Genomic DNA, 26885 nt, shown 5'->3' with positions numbered 1-26885 from the left:
CTCAAGATGACCATGATGACGACTGCTCAAGCGTCAGTTCAGCTAGAGGCTGGCCCAAAGGAAGGAAGGGAAGGTTCAACGAACCTAAAAAAACTTCTACTGTACCAACGGCCGAGGCAGTGCCAACTCATGATGACGAGAGTGTCGTGGTTCAGCGGGCTACCGACGAGATGGTGCCTTTTGCCAAAATACTGAGGTCCCCTCCTCGACGAAGTAAATCACCGGCAACAGCTGTTAGAGACGTGCGGGTCTCCAAAGCAGCTTCCAATAGCAGTAAAGTAAACTGCAATGTGGTGAAACCAACAGCTTCGAATCAACGATCTGCCATGTGTGGTGGCAACCGTGTGGAAAAAGAACCAACGAAAATAGCAAATAACAATATCAATATGAACTCTAATAGCATAATTTTCCCGATTCAACAACTAATATCTATTACGAAGGACTGCTTTCTGAAAATCCTCAGAGCTACTTCAAACTAGGAGAAAATAGAAATCTTCTTCAACTGTTTTCTAACTGCAGCTGAACACTTATTTGCTTCAACACTCACAAATGTCTAGTACACCAAATGTTGTGTTGCATAACATGAAGATCATGGCTTGGAATGCCCAAAGCTTGGTCTCTAGCATGACTGAGTTCAGGGACATCCTTGACACTGAGGGTGTTCACTTGGCACTGGTGGGGGAAACTTGGCTTCGTCCTTATCACACTGCCAAAGTAGCAAATTATGACTGTATCAGACAGGATAGAAGCTTTGGTCCAGGAGGAGGAGGAGTAGCTATATATGTAAAGCGACACATTAATTATGATATTATTCAGCTACCTCCCTCGACACAATGTGAGGTAATAGCAATAGAGATCTACGTAAACATTCAAAAAATTAGGATAGGAGATAAACCTCCGAGAAATACTATAGACATTCCACTTTTTAACGAATTTTTCAATTGTCAGTACCCAGTGATAATGTGTGGCGACATGAATGCTAAATCCTTTCTGTGGAACTCGTACTATACAAACACCCAAGGCAGGGTGCTCGAAAATTTTTGTATCAGAAAGAGCATTGTTACCAAGATAGATACAGATCTATAAAAACAGAAGTATCTAGAGAAATCAAAGAATTTATGAGTGAGCGTTACTTCAGCTTTTTATGTGAGGCAAATTGTGCTGATGGTACGTTATACAAAGTGTATAAAACATGTAAGCCCACTTATTCGAGGATTCCTCTGATTGTCGGCACAAGCGGAACAGTATATAGTGACAGTGATAAAGCGGAAATATTTGCTGACACATATGAGAGACAGTTCTCTCCATGTGATAACACTCCTCCTCAGTTTATTGCCAGTGTTGACAGAGAAGTTCAAGTATTCTTTAGGGATATTCCCCCAGAACAACCCTCTGCTTTATTTCCTATGAACACTGAAGAAGTAACAAACATTATCAAAAACCTCAAAAAGAAAAAAGCACCTGGTCAGGACACCATCACCAACAACACTATCAAGAATCTCCCCGAAAATATGGTTCGCCAGCTGATCAACATATTCAACGAATTACTTCGTACAAACCACTTTCCGGCAGAATGGAAACTCGCTAAAGTTAAGGTCATCCCCAAAGCTGGACATGACCTACACTATCCACAGAATTGGCGCCCAATCTCACTTCTCAGTTCATTAGGGAAACTTTTTGAGAGAGTGGTAGCCATCAGACTACACAAATTTGTAGAGGACAATAACATTATCGGTCCAGAGCAGCACGGTTTCCGCAGCAAGCACTCTACCACCACTCAATTATTGCGGTTCGTAGAACGAATTCAAGAAGCCAAAATTTATAAAGACACTGCAGCAGTAGCCTTTTTCGATTTAAAGAAATCTTTTGATAAAGTTTGGCACAATGGGCTGCTGTTTAAGATGATTCGCATGGGAATGTCGTATAACATCATCAAATTTGTGAGCAATTATCTCGACTCGCGCTCTTTCCGAGTACAGATAAATGACTCAATATCTAATTCTAGACAGATTCGTTCATCAATAGCTCAGGGAAGTGTGTTAGGTCCTATCCTACACAATTTTCATATGAATGACTTCCCAGTTGCCCCTAAGGGTTTCACCGCTCTTTATGCCGACGATAGTGCCCTTTGTTGCACAGATAGGGACCCTGGCAAGGCCCTTTCAAACTTGCAAGAAATGGTAAGATTGGTCGAGCGCTGGTGTGTGCGAACCCGTGTTGAACTGAATGCAGATAAAACCAAATTTATGTGGTTCACTAACAAGTCCTCATTACCACAACAAGCACACATAGAGGTACAAGGAGTTATAATCAACCCAGTCATTCACAATAAATATTTGGGGGTGATAATGGACAAGAGATTCAGTTTCTCCCTGCAGTGTGTTGATGCCATCCCTAAGGCGACAGTGGCCTCGGTCATGCACAACAGACTAAGCCACAGGCACTCAAGTCTTTCAATTCGAAATAAAATTATTCTGTATAAGATGGCAATTAGACCGATTCTTCTGTATGCTGCGCCTGTCTGGTTGTTCTCGAAGAAAATGAATATCATCGCTCTGGAGAGATTTCAGAACAAGACTCTGAGGAGATACACCGGACTACCTTGGTACGTTAGAAACGTTAATATCAGACGTGATTCCGGAGTAGCTGATGTAACGTCATATGCAAAGAAACTGGCAAAGAACTTATTTGATAAATTGAACGATTCTGAATTTCCACACCTTGCGGAGATTTCATCATACGACAGTAGACACAAAGCACGATTAAAAAGACCAAAAAATTTTCTACACATGCCTCGACCTGTGTTGCCAGGTCTATGAAGATTTTAAAGCTTTTGAAAAAAAACAAAACAAAACCCTTGGGTCTCAGGTGAACCTACGTCTTCACCCACCTTATTAGAATCTAACTATCATTGCAAAGCGCACTACTGCACAGGAATTGGCAGAGTCATGATGAAGGGGGTTTGATGGATTATAACTATCCATTGGAACCCTGTTTCACCAATTACGGTTTTCGGTTTTCATTTAATGCGGTAGCAGCAAAACTCATTTGAAACATTAATGCATCTGCAGGGGTGCAAGCGCCCCTCATCCATTTTGGAGCAGAAATTTCGAAAATGGAGCACAACTAAAAAACTAACTATATCTGCAATATAATATGCAATTTTTCTGTGAAATGCCAAAAGTTTTGCCAAAAATGGTTGGAAAAAATAATTCTAAATAAATTTCCTTCACAAATCAAAGTCCATTTGAATTTTATAAGAAGTAGCTTATCTCTGTCACCACTACAACATGCATTACTGAAATGAATAATAAAAATTATTAGACTCATTTCAAATTAAGCACCATGCATATTGAAAATCTAGGCAGCAAAAATTTCTGCTGCTTGAACGTCAAAATCTTATTCATCCTGATATAGCAAAAAAAAAAAAGGTGTGCAGAATATAATAAGGATTTCCGTGATAAAAAAAAGTTAGCTTCTCACAGAATTTAAAAAAATGATTAAATTTAAAAGCAAATAGCATGTTAATAGATTAAAAATGTCCCCCCCCCCCCCGCGCTGTTTTCTCTGCCTCAAGCCTGTTACAATATTTTCTATATGAATCACGAGTCGCTTTCAAAAGTTCAACATCTCAATGACAATTTTTTTCAATTTTTCATGCCCTTGAACATAAGATTTTGTGTGTCTTATTCCATTAAAGCATTTGAGCATTTGGACAGATTTTTCACTGTTCAAACAGACTTTTGTTAACACTGAACTCTCTTTCACTGTCTGCGTTACTAAGTGCTAAAGATAAAAAAAGCCTTCACCAAAACTGGAAAAATTTTGAATTTTGGGCTGCTTTCAAGGTTACAAAGTTTGAATATGTCTGCCCAATATCAAACTATCTATTCTCTGAACTGATTTCACTTCTTGTAATTCTTTGCATTGTATTACAATCCATTCATCACACATAATTGATAGTTCCGTTGGTGATGCAATGTTAGCAACATCCCAGCAATACGTGAGGGAGTAATGTACCATCCCATCAATGCACGAGAGGGAGCACAAAAAACAAGAGAAGGCGTAAACATTTAATTTCAACATGTTTTGGAAAAATAGGACCATTTATATATAATAGGTATCTCACAGAAGCTATGTAAAATGAGCATGCTCCTAGTACAAACTACTTCCTTTGACTATTGTTAAGAGCATGCCCCTTCCCCACCAACGCAGGGGCGGACCATGCGGCCATATTGGGCGCCGCTCTAGAAGGGGTGCTAAATGGAGTTGAAAAAAGCTTTGTCGATCGAAAAAAACCGTGGTCAGTAGAGCCAAAAATAGGTTCTGCATGGGTAGAGATTTTTTCCTCGAGCTGGCCCTGTTCGCCAAATCCGGAATTTCGCGATGTGAAATTGTCACAATCGGCAACCGCCGACGATAACCACACGACCACATAGTGGCTAGACGACAAAACTACGGATATTTTAGCTGGAGTTTTTACAGCTTCCATTTTTTCCCAACGATCTCCGAAAAATTTCATTGATTTAAACGCGTAAACCAATCCCCTTTTCGATTCTTCGCAAAGGCGCGTGTGCAATCTTGTGAAAAATAAAGCGAATTCACGCAGTAGATATACTGTCTTTGTACGCAGGTTGGTAGCCGCGGAATTTACGTTTATTTTCAGTATATAACCCGCAGGAGAAAAAACGCTCTCTGAAATCGGAAAATTCGGTATATTCATTCAGCGACTTTGATTGCCCGCGGGTTATACGAATAACAGTACAGGATTTTGTACTTCAAAGTAGGAGAACTACTTCAAGGGGGCCATGACAAGTGGTTTTGGAAGGTATACGCTTACGGAATTCAACCAAACTACCCATAAAACCAGAGCCATTTTAGGGCATGGACCCACCCGGGCCTCACCGCCTATATTTTGCAACAGGTTCCCTATGATGGGGGTTTTTCGCAGGCCCCTCTATATTAAATTTATAGTGGAAAAAAACAAAAAGTGATGGAAACCATATCAGGCCCCCGGGCTGCAACTGTCAGTCTCACTCTCGTGAGGAGGTCAAGCCCGGGGTCTCATGTCCATAAGTGACCCCACCTCATGATATTTTGTATAGTACGATAAATTTTGAAAATAAGTAGGGATTATGTAAAAAAAAACATAAAAAGTCTGTTATGTCTGTCATTATAAATATTTTTTTTATAGGCTATTTATTTCCACCTAAGTGTGAGACTAGCATAGCATCATGTTACCTAGGAGGCCCATGATGCTGAGAGGGCCCTGAATAGAACTCGGACTAGCGGGGAGCTCAATAAATTCTACACCAGTAGTTGGAGACCAATCTTATTTGCAAAGTTTTCGTTCAGTATAAATTCACTGGAAAAATCAATTCAATACGTATAAAGGATCTTGCTTCTAGATGAGGGTTGAAGACTCTGGGTAAGACAGGGGAGCCACGAGAAAAAATATATGGTTCAAAGGGGGCCACAGGCAAAAAAAGGTTAAGAAACACTGTTGTAGACCAGTGTTATTACTTTATTGTGTTATTACTTTTTCTTTTAATGCAGTGAAGATAACGATGGATGGTTAATTTCATATAACAAAGATAGCAAGACAAGAAATTATTTTTGTTGCAAGAAGGCATTTTATGCACAAGGAGGCTAATTTAACTGGGACTTGCAGTTTACAGTCAATTACGAATGGCATTTATTCCACTGAGAGAGGATGGAGGAACATTAACCTCTTACTATTGGGGGACTTTTCACGGTATTCGTATGCTTGAGTGAGGGATCATCTTGAAGCCATCTCCCTTCTTCCACTAGCACAGTGTTTCTCAAAGTGGGCAATATTGCCCCTTGAGAGGTGATGAAACGGTCCGGGGAAACCCGATGACCATCCATGTCATGGCTAGGGATATTTGGCAGGTCCTCCACAAGAGCCCACAAATTCGCATATCTTGGATCAAAGCGCACGTGAGTGAGTGGGGGAATGAAGAAGCAGGCACAATTGCCAAAGCAGCGACAATCAATGACACACAATTAATTAAAATATTATTACTATCATCTACAGCAAAACAAAAGGCAAGAAAAGAAATAATCTATGGCAAACCTGATAGAATGATGTCAAAACTGGAAGAAGTGTCCACAAAATAGTACTAAAAATTTCATACAACGGAAAAAATTGGAGCAGAGAACTTGTATTTCTTACAATCAATCGCAGACCTTTTCCAAATTACCTTCACCGCTTCAAAAAGCAAGGAACAGATCATTGCCATTGTGGTAATCAGCACTCTCATCCATTACTTGACAACATGTACATTAACTGCACATGTAAAGCATATGGCTGTGCCCGCTGCTAAAAATGCCACACTCTGGATCAGAGAGATTTTTAAAAACAAAAGTAGAGTGAATAAAGTCAAGAAAATAATTAGATGGATTGAAGACAATGAAGACAAAGTAATCCCACAGACGCCATATCAACCATTAGCACAAGTACAAACTGCACTACCTCGTCGTTCACAAAGAAAAAAGAAACTGATCAACTATAAAGACTGACTGATGGCACAAGAACAGTATAACGCCTTGGAAATTGAATGATTTAAATTAAGGATGATTAATTATCAGATTATGAATTTTATCTGATTTATTATTGATTTCAATATGCTATTTAGGATTTTATATTCAAAGTAAGATTTAATATGGAATATAGGATTATATGCTTGATTTTCGATTGTATTGGATTGTGATCTCACAACTGATTTTATACTTGGATTATGATTTTATAGTTATGATTGAAATGTATATTTTGTAATGTATGCTTTTTTATGAATAAATTGCCAGAGGTATCCAGTCCACGAGGACAATGAGCCGATATTACCATATGGTGATGTGGCCTGGGTATCTTTCGGTTTGACAGTCCGGGGGGGGTGATAGAAGCTACGGGTATAACATACGATCGTATGGGGTTCTCTTGAGTTGGGGGGGAGATAAGAAAAAAGATTTCTAAACAAGGGGGGCAATAGAACAAAAGTTTGGGGAACTATGCACTAGTATCTCAGTGTCATGAGACTGTTGACTGACACAGCGCGAGCCACACTTGACATTTTATTGATGCCCACGGGCCAATATTGTATATATATTAATACCTCACTCATTTTACACATATTTTACAAAAGAGCTCGGAGGGCCACAAATAGCCCACAGACCATGCAAACCCTTGCCCAGAAGCGTATTTACGGGGGTTAAATTGGGTGGCAAATTTGAGGAACGAGTGGTGAAGAAAATTGGTAGAATGGCAGCAAAATTTTTACAGATCAGAGGCGGTAAAACCATAAATCCCCCTTTGCCTAAAGAGCAATGAGGGATTAGGTCAGTGAGTGATCGAAAGAGTGACCAAGAAAGTGTGCAAGCATGTGAGTGACCTTCAGATTGACCAGAGAGCAAGGAACCAGGTCTATGAGCAACAAAAAAAGAGTGATGTAGAGCATGTACAAGCACATGAGTGATAAAAAAAAGCGCATGTGAGCAATCAAAACAGTTTTCAAGCAGGTGAGTGATCAAAGCATGTTTAAGAGCAGCAGTTCCCAACCGGGGGGTGCAGCAACATGGGAAAAAAAATTAAATATGTAAACTGATTATTCAGGAAAGTTAAAATGATAAAAATTGAACTTTCAATTCTGAAAAAAATAATAATCATACCAATATTTTGATGCCTAATCTTCTGACTTCTGAAAGTCAAGTGTCAAAGAAACATTAATTTATAGTTGTTGCGGTTTTGAATTGATTTTTCAAAAAAAATGAAGCCAAAATTAAATATTAACCATAGCTGAAAAGACATTTAACAATAAATAAAAGAATTCATAGAAACTAATTATTGGATAATTAATGTAATCAATTGGAGAAAATAAACCCAAATTTGCTAACAGATGAAAAACCCAAGGGGGTGCGGGAAGGTAAGTTGCATTGCTCTGGAGGTGCGGGAAGGAAAAAAAGTTGGGAACCACTGTTCTAGAGGGAATGCGTAAGCACAGGAGTGACCTTGAAAGCGGGGGGGGGGGGTTGTTCACTAAATCAGTGAAAACAACCAAAAGAATGGCTAAGAATGCAAGCATGTGAGTGATGAAAAGAGTGACCTAGAGCATGTGCAAGAATGTGAATAATCAAAGAAGTGACTCAGAGTAAGACCAGATCAGTGAGGAAATGGGCGGCAAAACCGCCTCTGCTCTAAAGGAAATCAAAACAGCTTGCCCTAGAGCAGTGGTGCGGAAGCCATGGGTCACGTCAATGAACTAGGGGAGTAGTGAGATATTCACCAACATAAAAACTTCCAAATAAGAAATTCCTTTTTATTAACGAATGTGACTTTTTAATAACGAATGCACAATGTCCTTGCAAAGAAAAAGCGGGAATGATGCTTACTCTACCCGTTACTCTATGGAAGTTATTTCCCTAAAATGTTTTATAATGTGTGTTTCAATAGGGATACACATTTGCATTTCAGGCACAACTTAGATAGCAAAGCAAGATACTAAACAGCTGATAAAAAAAGAAAATTTGTACATTCATGCTTTTGGCACATGCGGAGGACGATATCAAGTTAGTACTTTTACAGGGTGAATTAGAGAGAATCAACAGATTTCAAAATTATATATTTCTTAAAAATTAAAAACACAGAATAGAATGATAACTGATATGTGAATATACGGGGGAAAATGTGTCTACGTTTTATAAAAATTTTTGTTAATGGTCGATTTCAAGTGTAGAATCATTTTGAAAAATCGCATGATTCTTTCTTAATCACCCTGTATACAAAAATCAGTTGACCATACACCTCGCTACACTTCCATCCTGCATGAGGGACACCAAGTACATCAAAAAACGAAGTAAATTTATATGATACTAAAAAAATTGAATGTCTTTGGAAGTCAATATCGCTTAATTAAAATCGAAACAAGTGTTCTGAAAAGTGCATTTGGGACAGCACGTTTACTGGCCGAAAAAAAAATTGGAATGTCCCGGATGGTCAGCCTATATAGGGGGTTATCTATTAAATTTTTTGATCAAAAGGGGTTGCGCTTTAAAAAGTTTGAGCACCACTGCCCTAGAGAACCCGTGACACTTGATTTCTAGTCGTGTTCATATACAAAAAAATTCCACGAAGCAGCAGATATATATGTTTGCTTTTATATATCCAAGTGAACAGATATTCTGTAAATACGAAACCTGAAAAGGGAGTCATAGTTGTAGGTTTAAAAAAAAAGCAGTGGTTCCCAACCCTTTTTCTTCCCGCACCCCCAGAGCAATGCAACTTACCATCCCACACCCCCTTGGATAATACGTTTTCATGTTTGAAAATTCATGTTTTTCTGTAATTGATTACATTAATTATTCATTAATTAATTTCTATTAATTCTATTACTTATTGTTTAATATATTTTTGGCAGTGGCTAATATTTCATTTGAGCTTCATTTTTTTGAGAACTAATTCAAAAACTAAAAGAAAAACACTATTTTTAATATATTTTTGACATTTGAAAAAAAAGATTCATTGAATAGTTATTCACATATTTATTCCAGCCACAACAACTATAAACTAATGTTTCTTTGACACTTGGCTGAACTTTTTGACGTTTTTTTTGAGTCGTTTGTTCACAACAGTATCAAATCTAAGCACAACATGCTAATAACATAAGGTACCAATGTAGACAAACTATGAAATAGTTTAGGTAAATAACGGTATTTCTTCTCAACAAAAATAGAAAACAAGTAGGACCGCTAATCAAAAAATAAATTTTAGACCACAAAACTCATGTGACACATTTCTGTGAGCAGAAGATGATTTGTCAAAATTGGTATGATTAATATTTTTTTTTGGAATTAAAAAATTCAATTTTTATCATCATTTTAATTTTTCTGAATAATCCAGTCAACATGTAATTTTTTGTTGCATCTCACACCCTCAGAAATGCTCTACTGCACCCCCAGTTGGGAAACACTGGTCTATATATATAAAGTTTCACTCATTCTAATTGAAAGTAAGTAAATTTTAATAACCTTGAATTCTCCATCAATATAACACTTATATCTCATGTTTAAAAAGTATTCTAATAGGATTTCATATTCAGGGCAGCACTTGCAGAAGGTAGGGGGGGGGCGGGGGAAGAACAGTCAGAGTCTGTGGTGGTTGGTGCCAGACCAGAGGGGAGGTGCCAAATTTACCTTTAATCAAGGGTTCTTAATCTTTTGTACTTCATGGAACCTTTGTGCCAATGAGACTTTTGTGGCAACAGACCCCTTTGTCAATAAAACGAAAACCATGGACCGCTTTGTAAAATGAAGACCTTGGACTGCTGTGTCAATGAGAAGACAGTAGTAGACCACTTCATTGAATGATATTCACCATGGGGCGAATGCAGGATTAACCTCTGAACAGCACACATTAGGTTTGGAGGGAGGCACAAGGATTCTAGTGATTTACGTTCAGAAAGCAATTTAAATTACTAGAAATTGATTATGATAGTGAAAATATTGAAAGAAAATACCTTTATTAATTTTTTGCAAAAATATTTAAAAAATGTTCAATTATTTTATTGTCTCGGGATAGGAAAGAGAAGGGCCTCCTATGTCCCTCCCTACCTTTGATTGAGCATATTATAATGTAAAAACGATAAGCTAAATGAGATGGATGAGTTTTCTCGACCCACAATACATGAAATGAAGAGACTTTCTGGATATTATGCCAAGGTGAACTTGGGAAGAAAGGGTTTGCTGTCCCCACCAGGATCAATGCGCTTGAATGGATTGCAGTAGGTCTTGGGTTCATTTTCTAGTAGAGACAGCAAACAACAGCACCTCATAACATCCAAATAATATATTGAAATATTAACATTCAAATAAGCTAACTGTTTTCTTATTCCAAGTTCACAGAACCAATCCATGGATCATCAGTTGCTTTAACATCATCTTCAAAATTGCAGGGCAACACCAAAATGTGTACGTGCCCCGGCTGGCAAAGTACCTCATTGCAGATCTGTATGCATCACATAAAAAATTAATGAAACATTGAATATTCTCATAATGTAGAAAAAACTCATTCAAAAAAAAAGTAGTAGTCTTTGAACTGTGATTTAGTAACAACGTTAGTTACTCACCAATGCAAATATATCACAGGGAAAGAAAATAACTAATGCTGAAAAATGATGATCAGGAAATTGTTTCTTTGTTCCAGCTGTCTTTTACGGCATTTATATATGAAATTTTCTTTTCAAGCTTATGAAACATTGATTGAGAGATGCTTGGTAATGATTCGAGAACTGCCAACACAAAAGGATATGAACCTGCAGACACAATTATAAAGCAATAGAATGCATAATTATTGCTTGTTCATCAAATATGTTACTGTTACTGTAAATGTAATAAATCAGCTATTATACATACCGCCAATCGTTTCAGTAAGTTTGATGAATTCATCACTATTTTGACAGAAATTACACATAACACACAATACTTGTTGGTAAATTTGATAAATGCTAAAAAAATTATTACTTTTACCTGTGATTATGCATACTACCAAAGTGTATCTAGTGAATTTGATAAATAATTGAAATTTATCACTTTTACCATATTTATGCAGAATACCCTAGAGTGATTGGTGAATTTGATAAATAAGAAAAAAAAATATTCTCAAATGAGTCTCAATAGTATGTTTGATGAATATAGTCAAATCCTAATATAATGAACTCCTATTTAATGAATTTCATGATATAACGATTTTCTTTTTCAAATCCTGCCCCTGTGCAAATCTGTTGAATGAGAACATTTAAAAATGTGTTCAAAGAAGAATGTGTGTTCAAATAAAAATGTGTTCAAATAAATCAAAGGATTTTATTAAATAGGAGTTTGTAATATTGGGGTACGATACATATTTGTTAAAGGAGATTTTATCATATGAGGGTATGATTGCCAAGTTCTTTAAATAAGGAGTTTGTTATATCAAGGTCCGCATTTTAGAATTCATCAAACAGGAGTTAATTATGAGGTTATTTTGGATGCTTGGAAAAATTTGTGAAATCACAGCGTTCACTATATCCAGAGCAAACTCTTTCTCACATGGTCATCTAAATAATAAATCTTATTACAGCAATGGGACCAATTTATCATATTTACTGATATGAAATAGAAATTATGCATAAAAACTGGCAAATGTAAGAAATTTAGTACGATTTATCTTCTTTATAAATGAGGTTTCGGTATTATACATGTCGTTGGTAAAAGTAATAAATTTAGGGACATTTATCAAAATGGTATGTGATTATGCATAATAACTGGATTCATCACATTTTCTGCAACAATACTATACTACTACTACTAAACCACACATGCACCTTGTTCATTTTCCTCTGCAGAACTTCTAATGAATTGGCACATGCTAGAACGTGCATGTATGTGTTGCAAACCTAACATGAAGTTTGTTTCTGTGTAATGTTTGCTATAGTGCTGCCATCTATATTCCTAATGAAGTGTAATGATTGAATAATTGTGCCATATTAAGCCTACAATGGCAGGTTATCGAGATTTAAGTGAGTTTGAACGTGGTGTTATAGTCTACACACGAGAGATGGGACATAGCATCTCCGAGGTAGCGATGAAATTTCCCATTTCACGAGTGTACCGTGAATATCGGTAATCCGGTAAAAAATGAAATCTACGACGTCGCTGCGGCCGGAAAAAGATCATGCAAGAACGGGACCAACGACGACTGACGAGAATCATTAAACGTGACAGACGTGCAACCCTTCCGCAAATTGCTGCAGATTTCAATGCTGGGCCATCGACAAGTGTCCGCGTGCAAACCATTCAACGAAACCATCATCGATATGAGCCGAAGGCCCACTCATGTACCCTTGATGACTGCACGACACAAAGCTTTACGCCTTGCCTGGGCCTGACAACACCGACATTGGACTGTTGAGGACTGGAAACACGTTGCCTGGTCTGACGAGTCTCGGTTCCAATTGCTTCGAGCTGATGGACGTGTACGGAGACAACCTCATGAATCCATGGATCCTACATGTCGAAAGGGGACTGTTCAAGCTGGTGGAGCTTCTGTGATGGTATGGGGAGTGTGCAGTAGGCATGATATGGGACCCCTGATACGTCTAGATACGACTCTGACAGGTGACAGGTACGTAAGCATCCTGTCTGATCACCTGCACCCATTCATGTCCATTGTGCATTCTGACGGCCTTGGACAATTTCAGCAGGACAATGCGACACCCCACACGTCCAGAATTGCTACAAAGTGGCTCCAGGAACACTCTTCTGACTTTAGACACTTCCACTGGCCACCTAAATCCCCAGACATGAACATTATTGAACATATCTGGGAGGTCCTGCAACGTGCTGTTCAGAAGAGATCTCCACCCCCTCTTACTCCTACGGATTTATGGACAGCCCTGCAGGATTCATGGTGTCAATTACCTCCAGCACTACTTCACACATTAGTCGAGTCCATGCCACGTCGTGTTGTGGCACTTCTGCGGGCTCGCGGGGGCCCTACACGATATTAGGCAGGTTTACCAGTGTTTTTGGCTCTTCAGTGTAAATCAGCAATCCGATCGATTGTGATTGGTGCCCCTTCAATATAAAAGGCAGCAATAATGTCATCTCTTCGCATTTGTAACTCTGCTTCACTTGAATTCAGCCATACTCCACCACTTGCTGGTGGTGCCATAGTTTGGAATGTCTCTGCAGTCCTCCTTGTTCCTGAACACGTATTGGGCCGTTTCTTCATCATGTAAGGCCTACCGAAGTAAAAGAACGGATGACTTGACTTCAATATCCAGCTATGATAGACTGACTCCTGGTGAATGGAGAGATGGACCGAAGACTTGATGATATCAATTTTGGAATCAAAATTTTAAATTCTATTTAAATTAAATCTAAATTATTATAAGTTTTACTTCTTGAATCTTGTTGTGTTTGCTCGTGATGCTTATTTTTGATCCCGGTTGTGATTAAACGTCACAATTCAGAATATATATATATTATAGAGTTTGCTGGCATTTTATTTGATGGCATTATATAGTTATTTGTCCATATATTGTACCCAATAGTTCTTTTGGAGGTGAAATTACACTTGCAAATGAATCTTCTCACTTTATACTATATAATACATTTTTCATTCTGTATCATATGGTGATAGAATTTAAAAGTTCAGTTTAAAAGGAGGGAATTAAACTCAGAGGCACTGAAAGTCTTTTAAATCTGTGGTTGATCAGCTTGAGCTTTATGTAAGAGAATTCAGATTTTTGAATAAATTCTGCATCCCCGGCTCCCACGTCACTGTTTTACCTACAAAGTTAGATAAACAGTCCCTAATGTATGATGTTTTAAAATCTCTCATTAACCATTTAAAGGCTAATGTTCCACAAATGGAACATAGTTTTTATTTCGCAAAAATATCTGATAAAAAATTGATTCAAATATTTCCAGTTTTTTATCGTATATAGAGGAGTTCAAAGTATTTTTTGAAATAAATTCGGAAACTTCATGTTAATTTAATCTTTTTTGACAGGATTTTGAAATTTGACAGTTTTTGGGGCATCATTTTTTCCCCATTTCGATTAAAATTCGCCAAAATTTCAATTTTGAAGTAAATTGAAAACTATTTTGTGTGTTTCTACCACTTAACACATCAAAGTAAATCAATTATTGGGGTTGTTCGGAAAGTAATTTCATTTTTTTTTATGAAAATGAAATACGATTTTCTTATAGTGAATAAATATTTTATTGAATTATATATTGTCCATTCTGGTCCAATACCTTTTGCCATCTTCCTGGCAGTAGCATGATTCCACATTCATAAAATTTTTGTTGTTTGCTGGCAAAAAACTGATCCAGGTGATTTTTGACCTCATTTGAAGTAAAGGTTTTACCATCTAAAAAATTTTGTAGTGACCGGAACAAATAATAATCAGAAGGTGCCAGATCTGGAGAATATGGTGGGTGTGGCAGTATATCCCATCCAAGCTGTAAAAGCTTTTGGCGAGTTACCAAACTTGTATGAGGTCTTGCATTATCTTGGTGGAACACTACACCTTTTCTATTGATCAATTCTGGCCTTTTCTGTTTACGTGAATCATTCAATTTGTCCAGCTGATGACAGTACACTTCAGAATTGATCGTTGTGTTGTCCGGTAGAAGCTAAAAAAAAAACATTTTACTTTTTTTTTTATTCCATGATCTCTTGCGCTTAACATTGTTGTAGACAACCCATTTCTCGCCCCCAGTGATGATGCGCTTCAAAAATGTATCATTTTCTTGACGTTTGAGAAGCAAATCACAAACATCAACGCGACAACATAAATTTCTTTCCGTAAGAACATGAGGAACCCATATGTCGAGCTTTGAGATTTAACCTAGGCGTTTCAAATGACCATGAACGGTCGAATTCGATAAATTTAATCTCTCAGCGATCTCACAAGTTGTTATTCACCGGTTTACATCAATTAATGCCTTTATTGTGTCTTCATCAGCTTCAACAGAACTTGATTTCCTTCCAGAACTTGGTGCATCTTCAACATCAAAATTGCTGGATCGAAATTTTGGAAACCAGTTTTGGCACTGGCGTTCTGTCAATACATCTTCTCCATACACATCGGATAATTTTTTTCTTGCAGGAATAGCATTTTTACCTTTTCTATAGTAAAAAAGTAAAATATGCCGAAAATGCTGCTTTTCACTTTCCATATTTGAAAGGGCACCAACCAAAAACTACTGCGTAGAATCAATCGAACTTTTTCACAAGTAAGCCTTGCTATATCAGCTGTCGAAATATATAATGATTATGCGGCTTAAGTGTGAAGTTGCCTGTGGAAAAATACAATTAAGTCCTCTGTTGGAAAAAATGGAATTACTTTCTGAACAACCCAATAGTTTCTTTGTAATGTTAAACATTGAAGAGCTACGCGCGTTCAAATATGCATGCTCCATTTATGGAACATTGGCCTTTCAAGAGAGCTGGATTCTAGGAATATCGAATGTGCAGTGTGCGCTTCTTCGATTTTCCCGTTCAAACCCCAGGATGGTATCATCATTCGGCATGTGTATGGGGGCGAATTCTGGGTAATATGAAACAGAGGAATGTGATACCTGGGGGGTGAATTGTTTATATTTATTGGTTGAGTACTTTTTATTCTTGCATTCTTGGAAATACATGTTCTTGTGAACAGCAGACTAATCAAACCATGATCTGTAATCGTAGATAGTCTTTTTATGTTCAGTTGTATGTAACCATGTCCGGAAGATATCTCACATTTGAAGCTGTAGGATATTTAGAAACATTTAGATATATACATAATTAATAGGACATTCATAACTCACATATATATGCCAATTACTTACTAATGAAAATGGGAACATCACTGATGATGATGTTATTGTTGAAAATGATCTAGTGACAACAGTTCTAACTGATGTATGTGGAATGCTAGATATATATTTTGCAACATCGAGGATGAGGTATTAAATTCCCGTAACACGTTTTTAAAAAAATGTAGGGCAGAAAAAGTGCAACGCTCTTGTGACGGTTTCAAGAAAAGGCAGTTTTAAGCAATCTGAAAAAAACAATGCATGGGATAAAAAATTATTTCTAGAATCCGATCGAAAACCTCAGCTCTGGATTCCATTTGAAAAGATTTGCCATATAACCATTATAGCACGTTGGGATAATTCATTCAGAGTTGTGAGCAGCAGATCTTATTTTGCATTTGGAATTCCGAAGAGGAATGACAATGAACCTTCTATGAAAGGAGGGGTTAATTATTCATCCAGGTCCACTTTGACAACTAAAAAAAGATGTCAGGTCATCTGATGGCCATTATATTGTGTCTGCGACGCAAGGAAGGGGTGTGTGGTTGCTACCAATGTGACAAACGGGTCCATCAAAGATGTTTCCTTCTTTTATCAAAGACATTATAAAAAAAATTTTAATTTTGTTCAATCATTTTTATGCTAAAAGAATCGGTATGTGTTGTGAATTTGAAATTGTAGTCCAAAATAGAAAATTTCATGAGATAACTGTACTCCAGAAATAAAAAATCGTGAGAATATAGGCGATACCAGTTTCTGCTTTCAGCTCTCCCCAAGTGCCAATGTTCCATAAATAGATCATCATGAAAAACAAAGAAAAAAAAATTTTTTCTTCAAATTTCAAAGTTGATCATAGGCATGCAAAAGGACTTCAAATTCCAAATTTCAAAACAATGAGTGATTTTATTCATAGTTCGGCCTTTAAACGGTTAAAAATGAGGCTTTTTTGTTTGCTTTAAAACAAGAAAAAAATTATAACAAATACTTGTTTATTGTCTGAAAATCCCTACCTACCCTAATAATGAATTTTCACTCATAGAGAGATGTTTCTTGGTCTCCATATACACATAATCTATTGTTATTGAATCACTAAAATCTGTGCAAATAATTCTGTATTGGCAAGCATGTAAAAAAGAAAGAAACAACAATATAATTTCTTTTCCACAGTTTCTTTCAGAATCTTGTTTCCACTTTCAGTGAATCTTTGCATAAGGCAGGGGTTTTCAAACTTCTTCCACCCGCAGTGTCCCTTCCCTATTAATGCCAAGTGGTTTAACAAACTCTCTTCAAGAAACTTTTGTCAGTGCTGCTGCTCTGTGGTTCCCAACAAGGGTTGGAGGTGCACCAGGCTGCTGCAGCACACAACTTGAGAACCCCTGGCATAGGGTAATAAAAAATACATTTCATTCAAAGAAACAGCAAGAAAATGAATACTGTAAAACACAATATTGGAATTTAATATGCTCAAGCCCTTAACAAAAAAAAAAAAGAAAAAAAAAACCCACAATCCTAATGACTAAATAAAGTGATTAGCGCAGTAGATGTGATGACTTACACAGCATGAAAATTGAGGTATCTGCCATTTTCACATCAAAATACGGAAGACAGATGGCAACGCAAGTATAACATGAAACACGCATAATTCTGACAGCATAAATATGTTTAGGTATATACTCAGAGCACACATTCTGGCATGTACAATTTATTAGAAATTTCCCAAAGGAATGTTTGCAGGTTTCAATGTATGGTTCATCCTTACAGCCGCTGCGGTGCTTGAGAGGTCATAGTGATGAATTTGAATAGCAAGGTCCCAGGGTCAAACTCCACTGGAGCCACAGTGGTGGTTGGCTGAAGTTGGTTTTCTGTAGTTCCCAACTTCAAAGTACGAATGTGAGTCGATCACCCTGTTAAAAGTCTCAGCACAGAGTCCAACAGGCCTACAAATGTTATAAATATTCAATCATTACACTTGACTCACTTCCCTTCTGAAATATTGATGGCAGCACTGAAATCATATACAACACTAGGTACACACACACTTACACTTCCAGCACAACTCCCTAGGTAGTAAATTGCCTATGACGATAGACCTGAGTTGAAAGGAAGGTTCACCCTTATAGCGGCAATAACAAGATATCTTGTGTCTTTAAAACCGTCCTATTTCTGCAATGCTGAGCCCAGCTAGTTCTGTACAGTGGGATTGTTTGCAAACATGTTCCTTATCTTCCCAACGTTAGATCAACTGCCAGTGGGCGAAGTCAGCTGTTGTTGAAAGCTCGGACAACAGAAGGAGAGAGAGACAGTGTTTTTCCCCCCTTCACTTTTTCCCCCAGTATAGGAATATGTGTACAGTATAAATAATAGAAAAAGCCAGAGTATATTTCTTTTGTTTTGTGGTGCTACTTGTCTTGTACAATTTTTATATTTTGATTATATTTTTTATGCCACTCACTAGCTTGGCATTATCTAGTGTGTTCTTGTATTGGAGTTCAGTCTGGCTCCAACTGTCGACTGAACATGTCGTAAAAATCTCTCTCTCTTCTATTAAACAACTTAAAAAAGAAAAAGAGTCATGACTCTGCATGTTTCCGAAATAACCAGACATCCACCAGCACTAGCATCACCATAGTACTGGTGACCGCCGTAAAGCAGATGTTTGACAGCCATGAACGAGCACACGAAACTACTTTTTCTGGCTTCGTAATATGTGACTTGCTGCATTTTTTTTCTCCCCTGTGTGTGGTGCATTTGCTGACTGATTGAGGGGCCATCTCCTCAGTTCTCTCCCTGGATTGTGCTGAACTTTTTTTGGATATGCCGAACGCTACAGAAGAAACAGGTATGTCTTCTGAATTAGAACTTTCGCGCGCCTTCAATTTGGAAAACCGATGTCGATCTTTGGTTTCTCCAGATTGAATCAAACTTTAAAATTGCCGGAATTACTGATCCTAAAACGCAATTTCACTGTGTTGTAACAGCTCTCGATGTCGAAGTGTTGTCATATGTTAGCGAGTCGATCAGATCTCCTGTTACAGATGATTCTTACAACCAGTTAAAAACACGCATTTGTCAACAGTTTTCACTGTCGGAAACTTCCCGCTTAAGAGTTCTACTCCAAGAGCTCACTCTTGGGGATAAGCGACCTTCTAAGTTGTTGCACGAGATGCATACATTAGCTGGCAAGAAAATTTCTGATGAAGTGCTTAAAACCCTTAGTTACAACGTTTGCCTATCCATACAATCCTTCAGATTGAATCAATATTACTTAAACGTATAACTTATCAATTACAGCAGATACTTTCTGTTAGTAAGGATACATTGCCGGATTTAGCAGAAATAGCAGATAAAATTACCGAAGTCACTGGGCCCACACCGACTATTTCAGAGGTCAGCCCTAACGAAACTATCAGCTTGCAATCACTTCAAAGTCAAATTTCGACTTTGACCACTGCTGTTGACCACTTATCCCGCTATAAAAAGGAAGAAAGTTCCTTAAAAAATAAAAGGGAAGAGTTCGTTCAAATTCTCGGTCTAGAGAGAGGTCTAGTGGTGATGATACACCCAAACGTAAACCTTATTGTTGGTATCATTTCAAATTCGGTAGAAAAGCATCAAAATGCATTAAACCCTGTGGTTGGTCGGAAAACTAATTGGCCCATCTGTTTTGACGGCAGCAGGTGATGGCCGGCATTTAGTTCACCTTTTTGTTCATGATCGAAAATCCGTTACTGGTTTTTTAGTGGACACAGGCGCTAGCATTTCGGTTTTCCCATGAGATACATGGGTACATAAAGCAGCAGATACAAACTTTTCGCTATACGCAGCTAATGGTACTAAAATTTCTACGTATGGTTGCAAATCTTTATCAGTGGATTTAGGGTTACCCAGACTGTTTAGATGGTCCTTCGTTACAGCTGATGTTAATTGCTCGATATTAGGTGCAGATTTTTTAGAACATTATGGTCTATTAGTTGACGTAAAAAAGTCTCGTTTGATTGACAGTTTGACTTTGAATCAAATGCAAAACGCTTGAAGAGGCAGCAAGCGCTTTGATCAAATGTAGCAATGCCAGTTGCACTATATTAGGCTTAAAGACCATTTGTGGAGATTCGCCCTACTTGAAAATTTTATCTAAATTTCCTAATCTAACGAATCCTTCTATGCTTGGGGCTACTTCTAAAAAACACTGCGTTACACATTGCATTACTACTAAAGGTTCTCCTGTATTTACCAAAGCCCGCAGACTTTCTCCAGAAAAACTTGCTATTGCAAAGCGTGAAGCTCAAACGCTAATGGACCAGGGCATATTGAGACCTTCAAAAAGTCCATGGGCAAGCCCGATACACATTGTTCCTAAACATAATGGAGAATACCGTTTATGTAGGGATTACAGAAAACTTAATTCTATAACGTGTCCAGACAGATATCCTATACCACATGTTCATGATTTCAGTTACGGTCTGCAGGGAAAAAGCATTTTTTCTAAATTGGACTTGGTTAAGGCTCATCAGATACCTTTAGATCCTGAGTCTGTTGAAAAAACTGCCATTATTACCCCATTCGGACTTTATGAGTACTTATATATGTGTTTTGGATTGTCTAATGCGGCACAATCATTTCAACGGTTCATAGATATTGTCTTAAGAGACTTGAACTGTTATGCATATTTAGATGACGTACTAGTTGCATCAGCAACAGAAGAAGAACATCTTAGAGATCTAGAATTAGTTTTTGAACGTTTAAACAGTTTTGGTATAATTCTTAATCCTGATAAATGCATATTTGGGAAATCTGAGATGGAGTTCTTAGGATTTTTGGTTAACAGCAACAGCATTTCTCCTTTGCCAGAAAAAGTTGACATTCTTCGTAATTATCCGCAATCAAAAACGGTTGATGAACTTCGAAGATTTCTAGCTATTCTCAACTTTTACCACCCTTTCTTAAAAAACGCAGCATCTGACCAGGCTCCCTTTGTGTTGGTGTAGATACGATGGGACCCTTTCCTGTCTCCAGTAGTGGTAATGTCCACCTTCTTGTGGTTGTAGATTATTACTCGAAATGGGTAGAAATGTACCCTTTGCGAAAAGCTACTGCTTCAGTGATTGCTAAGAAACTGGTGTACGAATATTGTACCCGTTATGGGTTTCCGAAGGTGTTAGTCTCGGATAATGGCAGTTGTTTTGTCTCTTCATTATTGCGAGAAATGTGTAAAACTATGTCGATTAATCAACGTTATACTACTCCATACCATCCTCAAGGGAATTTAACTGAGCGAATAAATAAAAATATCAAGCAAATGATAACATGCTATGTTGAGGACAAACATAAGCATTGGGATAAGAATTTATCCTTTTTTGAATTGGTGCTTCGTACAGCTGTTTCGGAGACAACCGGTGAGACACCAGCAAAATTGTTCATGGGAAGGGAGTTGGCGATACCCTTCGATTGGGCAATGGAAACACCGATTTGGCAAAAAGCTGAACTGCCGGGGCAGTTGATAGAGAAGGTAAAGCAAAGTGTGAAAAAGGCACAACGCCGTCAAAAACTTTACTATGGTAAAAGTAGGCATTTGCATGGTTTCCGCAGGGGTGACAGAGTTCTTGCTCGAACACATTATCAATCTTCGGCCGCTGAAGGCATTACTGCGAAATTGATGCCAAAATGGAGAGGGCCCTTTACAGTGCATCGCAAGGTAACTCCTGTTGTTTATGAACTTAAGGATCCAGAGAAAGCTGTCATTATTGGAAGAATAAATGCCTGTGATCTAAAAACTTTTCGTGAAAGATTATCGGAAAGTGTTTCCGTACGGGAACCGGTCTCTGAGGAAATTAATCGGAAGCCTGAAGGAGTTGTGTCGGAAGGTAATGAAGTTGTGTTAACGGATTCTGACCCTCCCAATCAAGGTGTACTGAAATCGCCTCAGGCTCAGTTTGACCCTTCCGGTGGAGAACTGTTAGAAAGACCCTTGAAAATGGGTTGGAAAAGAGAAATGGTTCCTCAAAAGGATGGGAACAGGACTGATGTTTACTACTATTCTCCAGGTGGTAAAAAATTTCGTAGTGGCAAAGAAGTCGAACGATACTTGAAGTTCCAAGGAGTAGTTCTTGCTAAGGAAAACTTTAATTTCAATGGTCAAATAACAGTTCCAGGCAGTGATATTTGTGACTTCTGAACAAGTTACACGTGTTTAGGAGGGGGGAAATGTGACGATCTCCGATCCGAGATCGCACAACGATCCTGGATATCTCATCTCCCGGGGAGTGACATCATCTTCCTCACGTAGACGTATGTTTTTCGGCTACATCACTGCACTAGTGCAGAGAGAATTTTTTCCTAGTATGCAAATAAGCCTAGATGGCGCTTGGAGCACTTTAACTTGTATAAGAAGGTGTAGCTCCTTCTTACTGGCGCGTTTTGTGATTTGTTTGCGGGTGAGCACTGCTACTGTGCTAAGAGTTCTCCATCTTTGGAAGCGATATGCCAAATCATTGCTGAGGTCTCTGTAAAATAATGGATTGAACTTTCCCCTTCACTGAGGGTCACCTCCACCAGAAGTTACCTATGCCGAGTTGTCTAATACTCTTCTCAATCTGCTACGCTGGGCCAACCTACCGTTCTTGAACGCTCTTGCTTCGTCATCATCTGATGAACTAAATCCAGCATTGGGAGTCTACGCATCCATCGCCACCGACTGGAACCTACGACCTCGTCGCCGCCGGTCGTTCACTGCCACCCACCGGTACCCACGGACTCGTCGTCGACCGGGATACTACGGACTCGTCGCCGAACGTTCTTCTCTGCTGACCGGATTCTACGATCGTTCGTCGCTGCCTATCGGACCCTACGACCTCGTCGCCGCCGCCGTTGACTGCTCGTCGCTGCTAATCGGGTTCTAGAGTTTCTTCGTTATTAACCGGCCCCTACGGACTCGTTACTACCTGTCAAGAGGATTGAATGTTTGTGGACTTATCTCGACCCCTTCGAATTCCCCGACTCGTGAAGGTGATTAACTTTTCAGTTCAGTATTCTTTGTTAGAAAACCTAATAAATTATTTATTCATTGTCAATGTGTCTTTGCCTGGTCACTTACAGTGATGCATACAAAAACCCTTAATGCAAAGAAAACATTGTACCTTACACGATTTGTGAAAGGAAAGAAGAAAAAAGATAAATCTCTCATCGCTTGGTCAGAGGAAACTATTGCTGCTTTCGAAACGTGTAAACATGCTATTACCAATGCCACGCTTTTGGCTCATCCTAAACATGATGCTCATCTTTCGTTAACAGTCGACGCATCAGATTTCGCTCTCGGAGCTGTTTTACAACAAACTTCTGATGGTGTCGTCGAACCACTCTCATTTTTTTCTCGAAAGTTAATGATAACGGAAAAGAACTATAGTACTTATGATCGCGAGTTGCTTGCGGTTTATAGTTCTATTAAACATTTCAGACACATGTTAGAAGGCAGACCATTTACGATCTACAGTGATCATAGGCCTCTAACTTATGTTTTTCACAAAGTTAATGATAACAGCTCTCCCAGACAATGACGTCATTTAGAGTATATATCACAATTTTCTATGGACATTCGTTACATTCAGGGTGAGCGAAATGTTGTAGCGGATGCTTTTTCCAGATTATCCGAAATTAATTTACCTGACTCGATTGATTACGCAGCTATTGCTACTTCACAGAGTACAGACGCTGAATTAACAGCCCTCCGACAACCAGGTGGGGTGCTCGATATAAAACCTATCAAATTCGGTCCTCAGGGTACAGAACTTTTTTGTGACTTATCCACTGGAATTATCCGTCCCTACGTACCAGAAAAACACCTATATCACGTGTTTACGGTCCTACATAACCTCGCCCATCCAAGCGTTAAATCAACTGTAGACCTTATTCGTCAACGATTTGTGTGGAGTTCAATACGAAAGGATGTCACACGATGGACCAGGGCGTGCATCGAGTGTCAACGTTCAAAAGTGCATCGCCACACTTGATCTTCCATCGGTGCATACCCTTTGCCTCAATGCAGATTCTTGCACATTAACATCGACATTGTCATTGTTGGTCCTCTTCCTCCTTCTAGGGGTTTCACCCACTGCCTTACCTGTGTGGATCGATACACCAGGTGGGTAGAGGTTTTCCCGATGGAAAACCAAAAAGCAGAAACTGTCGTAGAGACATTCTACTTTGGCTGGATCAGCAGATTCTGAGTTCCGGAATCGGTTACCACCGATCAAGGGAGACAATTCGAAAGTGATTTTTTTTGCGCATTCGTTCGCTTTCTTGGAACTCAGAAAACACACACGACAGCGTATCATCCTGCCTCCAATGGCATCGTTGAAAGGTTCCACTGGCAGCTCAAAGGTGCCATACACTGCCATGCCACGGAACGTTGGCCTGAAGTGTTACCTACCATACTTCTGTCCATCCGAGCCAGCATCAAACTGGACATCAACACTTCTGCTGCTGAGATGGTTTACGGATCACCATTGCGCCTACCTGGTGAATTCTTCCTCAGCCAACACAGCCGGAATTTCTACGTGCTCTACGAGATCACATAAACACTTTACGTCCGATCCAAACTTCAAGGCATGGGACCCCCAACGTTTTCATTCATAAAGAACTTGCTGTTTCTTCCCATGTGTTCGTGCGGCTGGACACCGTACGAAAGCCCCTTCAACAACCACATATTTGGGGCCATATGAAGTGATTGAACGATCTCCAAAAGTATATACAGTGAACATGAAAGGCAAACTAACGAAAATCTCAATAGACAGATTGAAACCAGCATTTTTGCTTGATTGCACTTTGAATGAGCAATCACCGTTCACTGAACCGAAACAGCCTTATGTAACTCGATCAGGGCGTACGGTTCGTATAAGAATTCCTTGATATTATTTTTATTTTCATATTTTTTGAAATGAATAATATTATTGTTTTTTGCAAAATTTTTTGAAAATTAATATTATGTTTTGCAAAATTTTAATTTTTTAATTTTCTTATATGTATATATGTCTATTATCTATTCTAGTAATCGTTTTTGCATATATGTACATTTACTAATTTTTTATCATTTGTAATTTATTTTTTGCTTGACTATTAATTTGTGCATATGAATATTTCATTACTTTTGAAAAAATGTTCGTATTACGTATTTTTTGAACTTTTTTTTTGCACATGTCAATGCGATATTAGTTGCCGTAACTATATTGTCAAATTGTCGTAACTATATTATCATATTTTGTACATTGTGTCATATGCCGTCCTTCAGACTCGTGGGGGAGTACTGTGGTGCTACTTGTCTTGTACAATTTTTATATTTTTATTATATGTTTTATGCCACTCACTAGCTAAGCATTATCTAGTGTGTTCTTGTATTGGAATTCAGTCTGGCTCCAACTGTCGACCGAACATGTCGTAAAAATCTCTCTCTCTTCTATTAAACAACTTAAAAAAGAAAAAGAGTCATGACTCTGTATGTTTCCAAAATAACAACCAGACATCCACCAGCACTAGCATCACCATAGTTTTTTATGTTATTATTCTCTGTGTTTTTTCTTATTTAACAATAACACTACAAGTACAATCTGATACAAAAGACCAAAACAGAAAATACTGGTATAAAAAAACAAACAAAAAACACATATGAATACATAGATTAGGAACATTTCCTCTGTGACCCCAAGGGACCAAGGTATCCTTCCAATAGGTCAACAAAAACAATCTATTGTCTGTTGGCACATAGCAATCATCTTTCTTTTTTCAAGGATTTTTTAATTAATATTGTTTTTAAAATAATCTTTTTATTTTAATATAAGATAGCACAAAGAATTATTTAATATCAAGTTATGTGTACCTACACACTTTCCATCTTATTTGTGTAATCAGTATTGCACACTGTTACTGTTATCAATCATCTGTATTTATTACATGATTTCTTCATAGTTTATATCTTTTACAAATGAGTAAATATTAAAATTTCAGCTCATATTGCTTATATTCCCACAGTTCATTGTATGAAAAAGATTTAGTAAACAGAAAATCTTTTTAAATAATATTTTATTGACTTGTGGCACTTGATAAATATTCCTATATCGAGTAGATGCTCTATTGCTTTTCATGATTAGCCTTATATTATTTGATGTTACAAATAACTTGCAAACGGTTTCCGGGTTATTAGGCCATGGTCTAGGAGATTTTCTTCCTGACGTTTCGCCCACATCTGTGGCAGGCATCATCTGAGGTTATTTGGACGTAAGTCTCCGCGGCAAGTGAGAAAGGCTTCGTACATCTATTGTCATCGACTTGTTCTCTATATGCATTTCTGAACCAGAACCAGAATAAAAATTTTAAGGGGATGCCTGGCCCTTATGCGGGTCATATATTCCCCATACAGGCTGGGGGCTCGTCGCGTCCCCCTGATGAAGGGAAAGACAAGAGAGTAATGTTTGTGTTTTTATGTAGTGAATGTATGTGGGAGGAAAGGTCATCATCATCATCAACATTTTTTTTTTTTT

At 38.1% G+C, this 26885-nt stretch overlaps 1 protein-coding gene across 6 annotated transcripts in view; it reads right to left on the bottom strand.

Annotated features, from left to right (window-relative positions):
• Window positions 1–9442: 9442 nt before the first annotated feature.
• LOC149088370 (TATA box-binding protein-associated factor RNA polymerase I subunit A-like) overlaps window positions 9443–26885 on the bottom strand; it is a 66531-nt gene continuing 49088 nt past the window's right edge. Inside the window, exons 13-14 of one of the 6 annotated variants that reach the window (XR_016194547.1) lie at window positions 11139–11324; window positions 9445–11017 (exon numbers count right to left, since the gene is read on the bottom strand). Coding sequence is in view for 4 of the 6 variants with exons in the window: in XM_089247448.1 (XP_089103574.1) it covers window positions 11191–11324 (134 nt within the window). In the remaining 2 variants the exon portion in view is untranslated. Of the gene's footprint in view, window positions 11325–17373; window positions 17736–17866; window positions 18297–26885 lie in introns of those variants that run through there. The other 5 variants (XR_016194548.1, XM_089247448.1, XM_089247445.1 and 2 more) reach the window with 5 other exon arrangements.

The sequence above is a fragment of the Pholcus phalangioides genome, unplaced genomic scaffold (genome assembly GCF_987345545.1).
Source record: "Pholcus phalangioides strain wild (caught in Gottingen) unplaced genomic scaffold, Ppha-v1.0 ptg000003l_1, whole genome shotgun sequence".
Taxonomy (NCBI): Eukaryota; Metazoa; Arthropoda; class Arachnida; order Araneae; family Pholcidae; genus Pholcus; species Pholcus phalangioides.
Note: the sequence above shows the minus strand (reverse complement) of the source record. Positions and strands in the feature narration are given on the sequence as shown.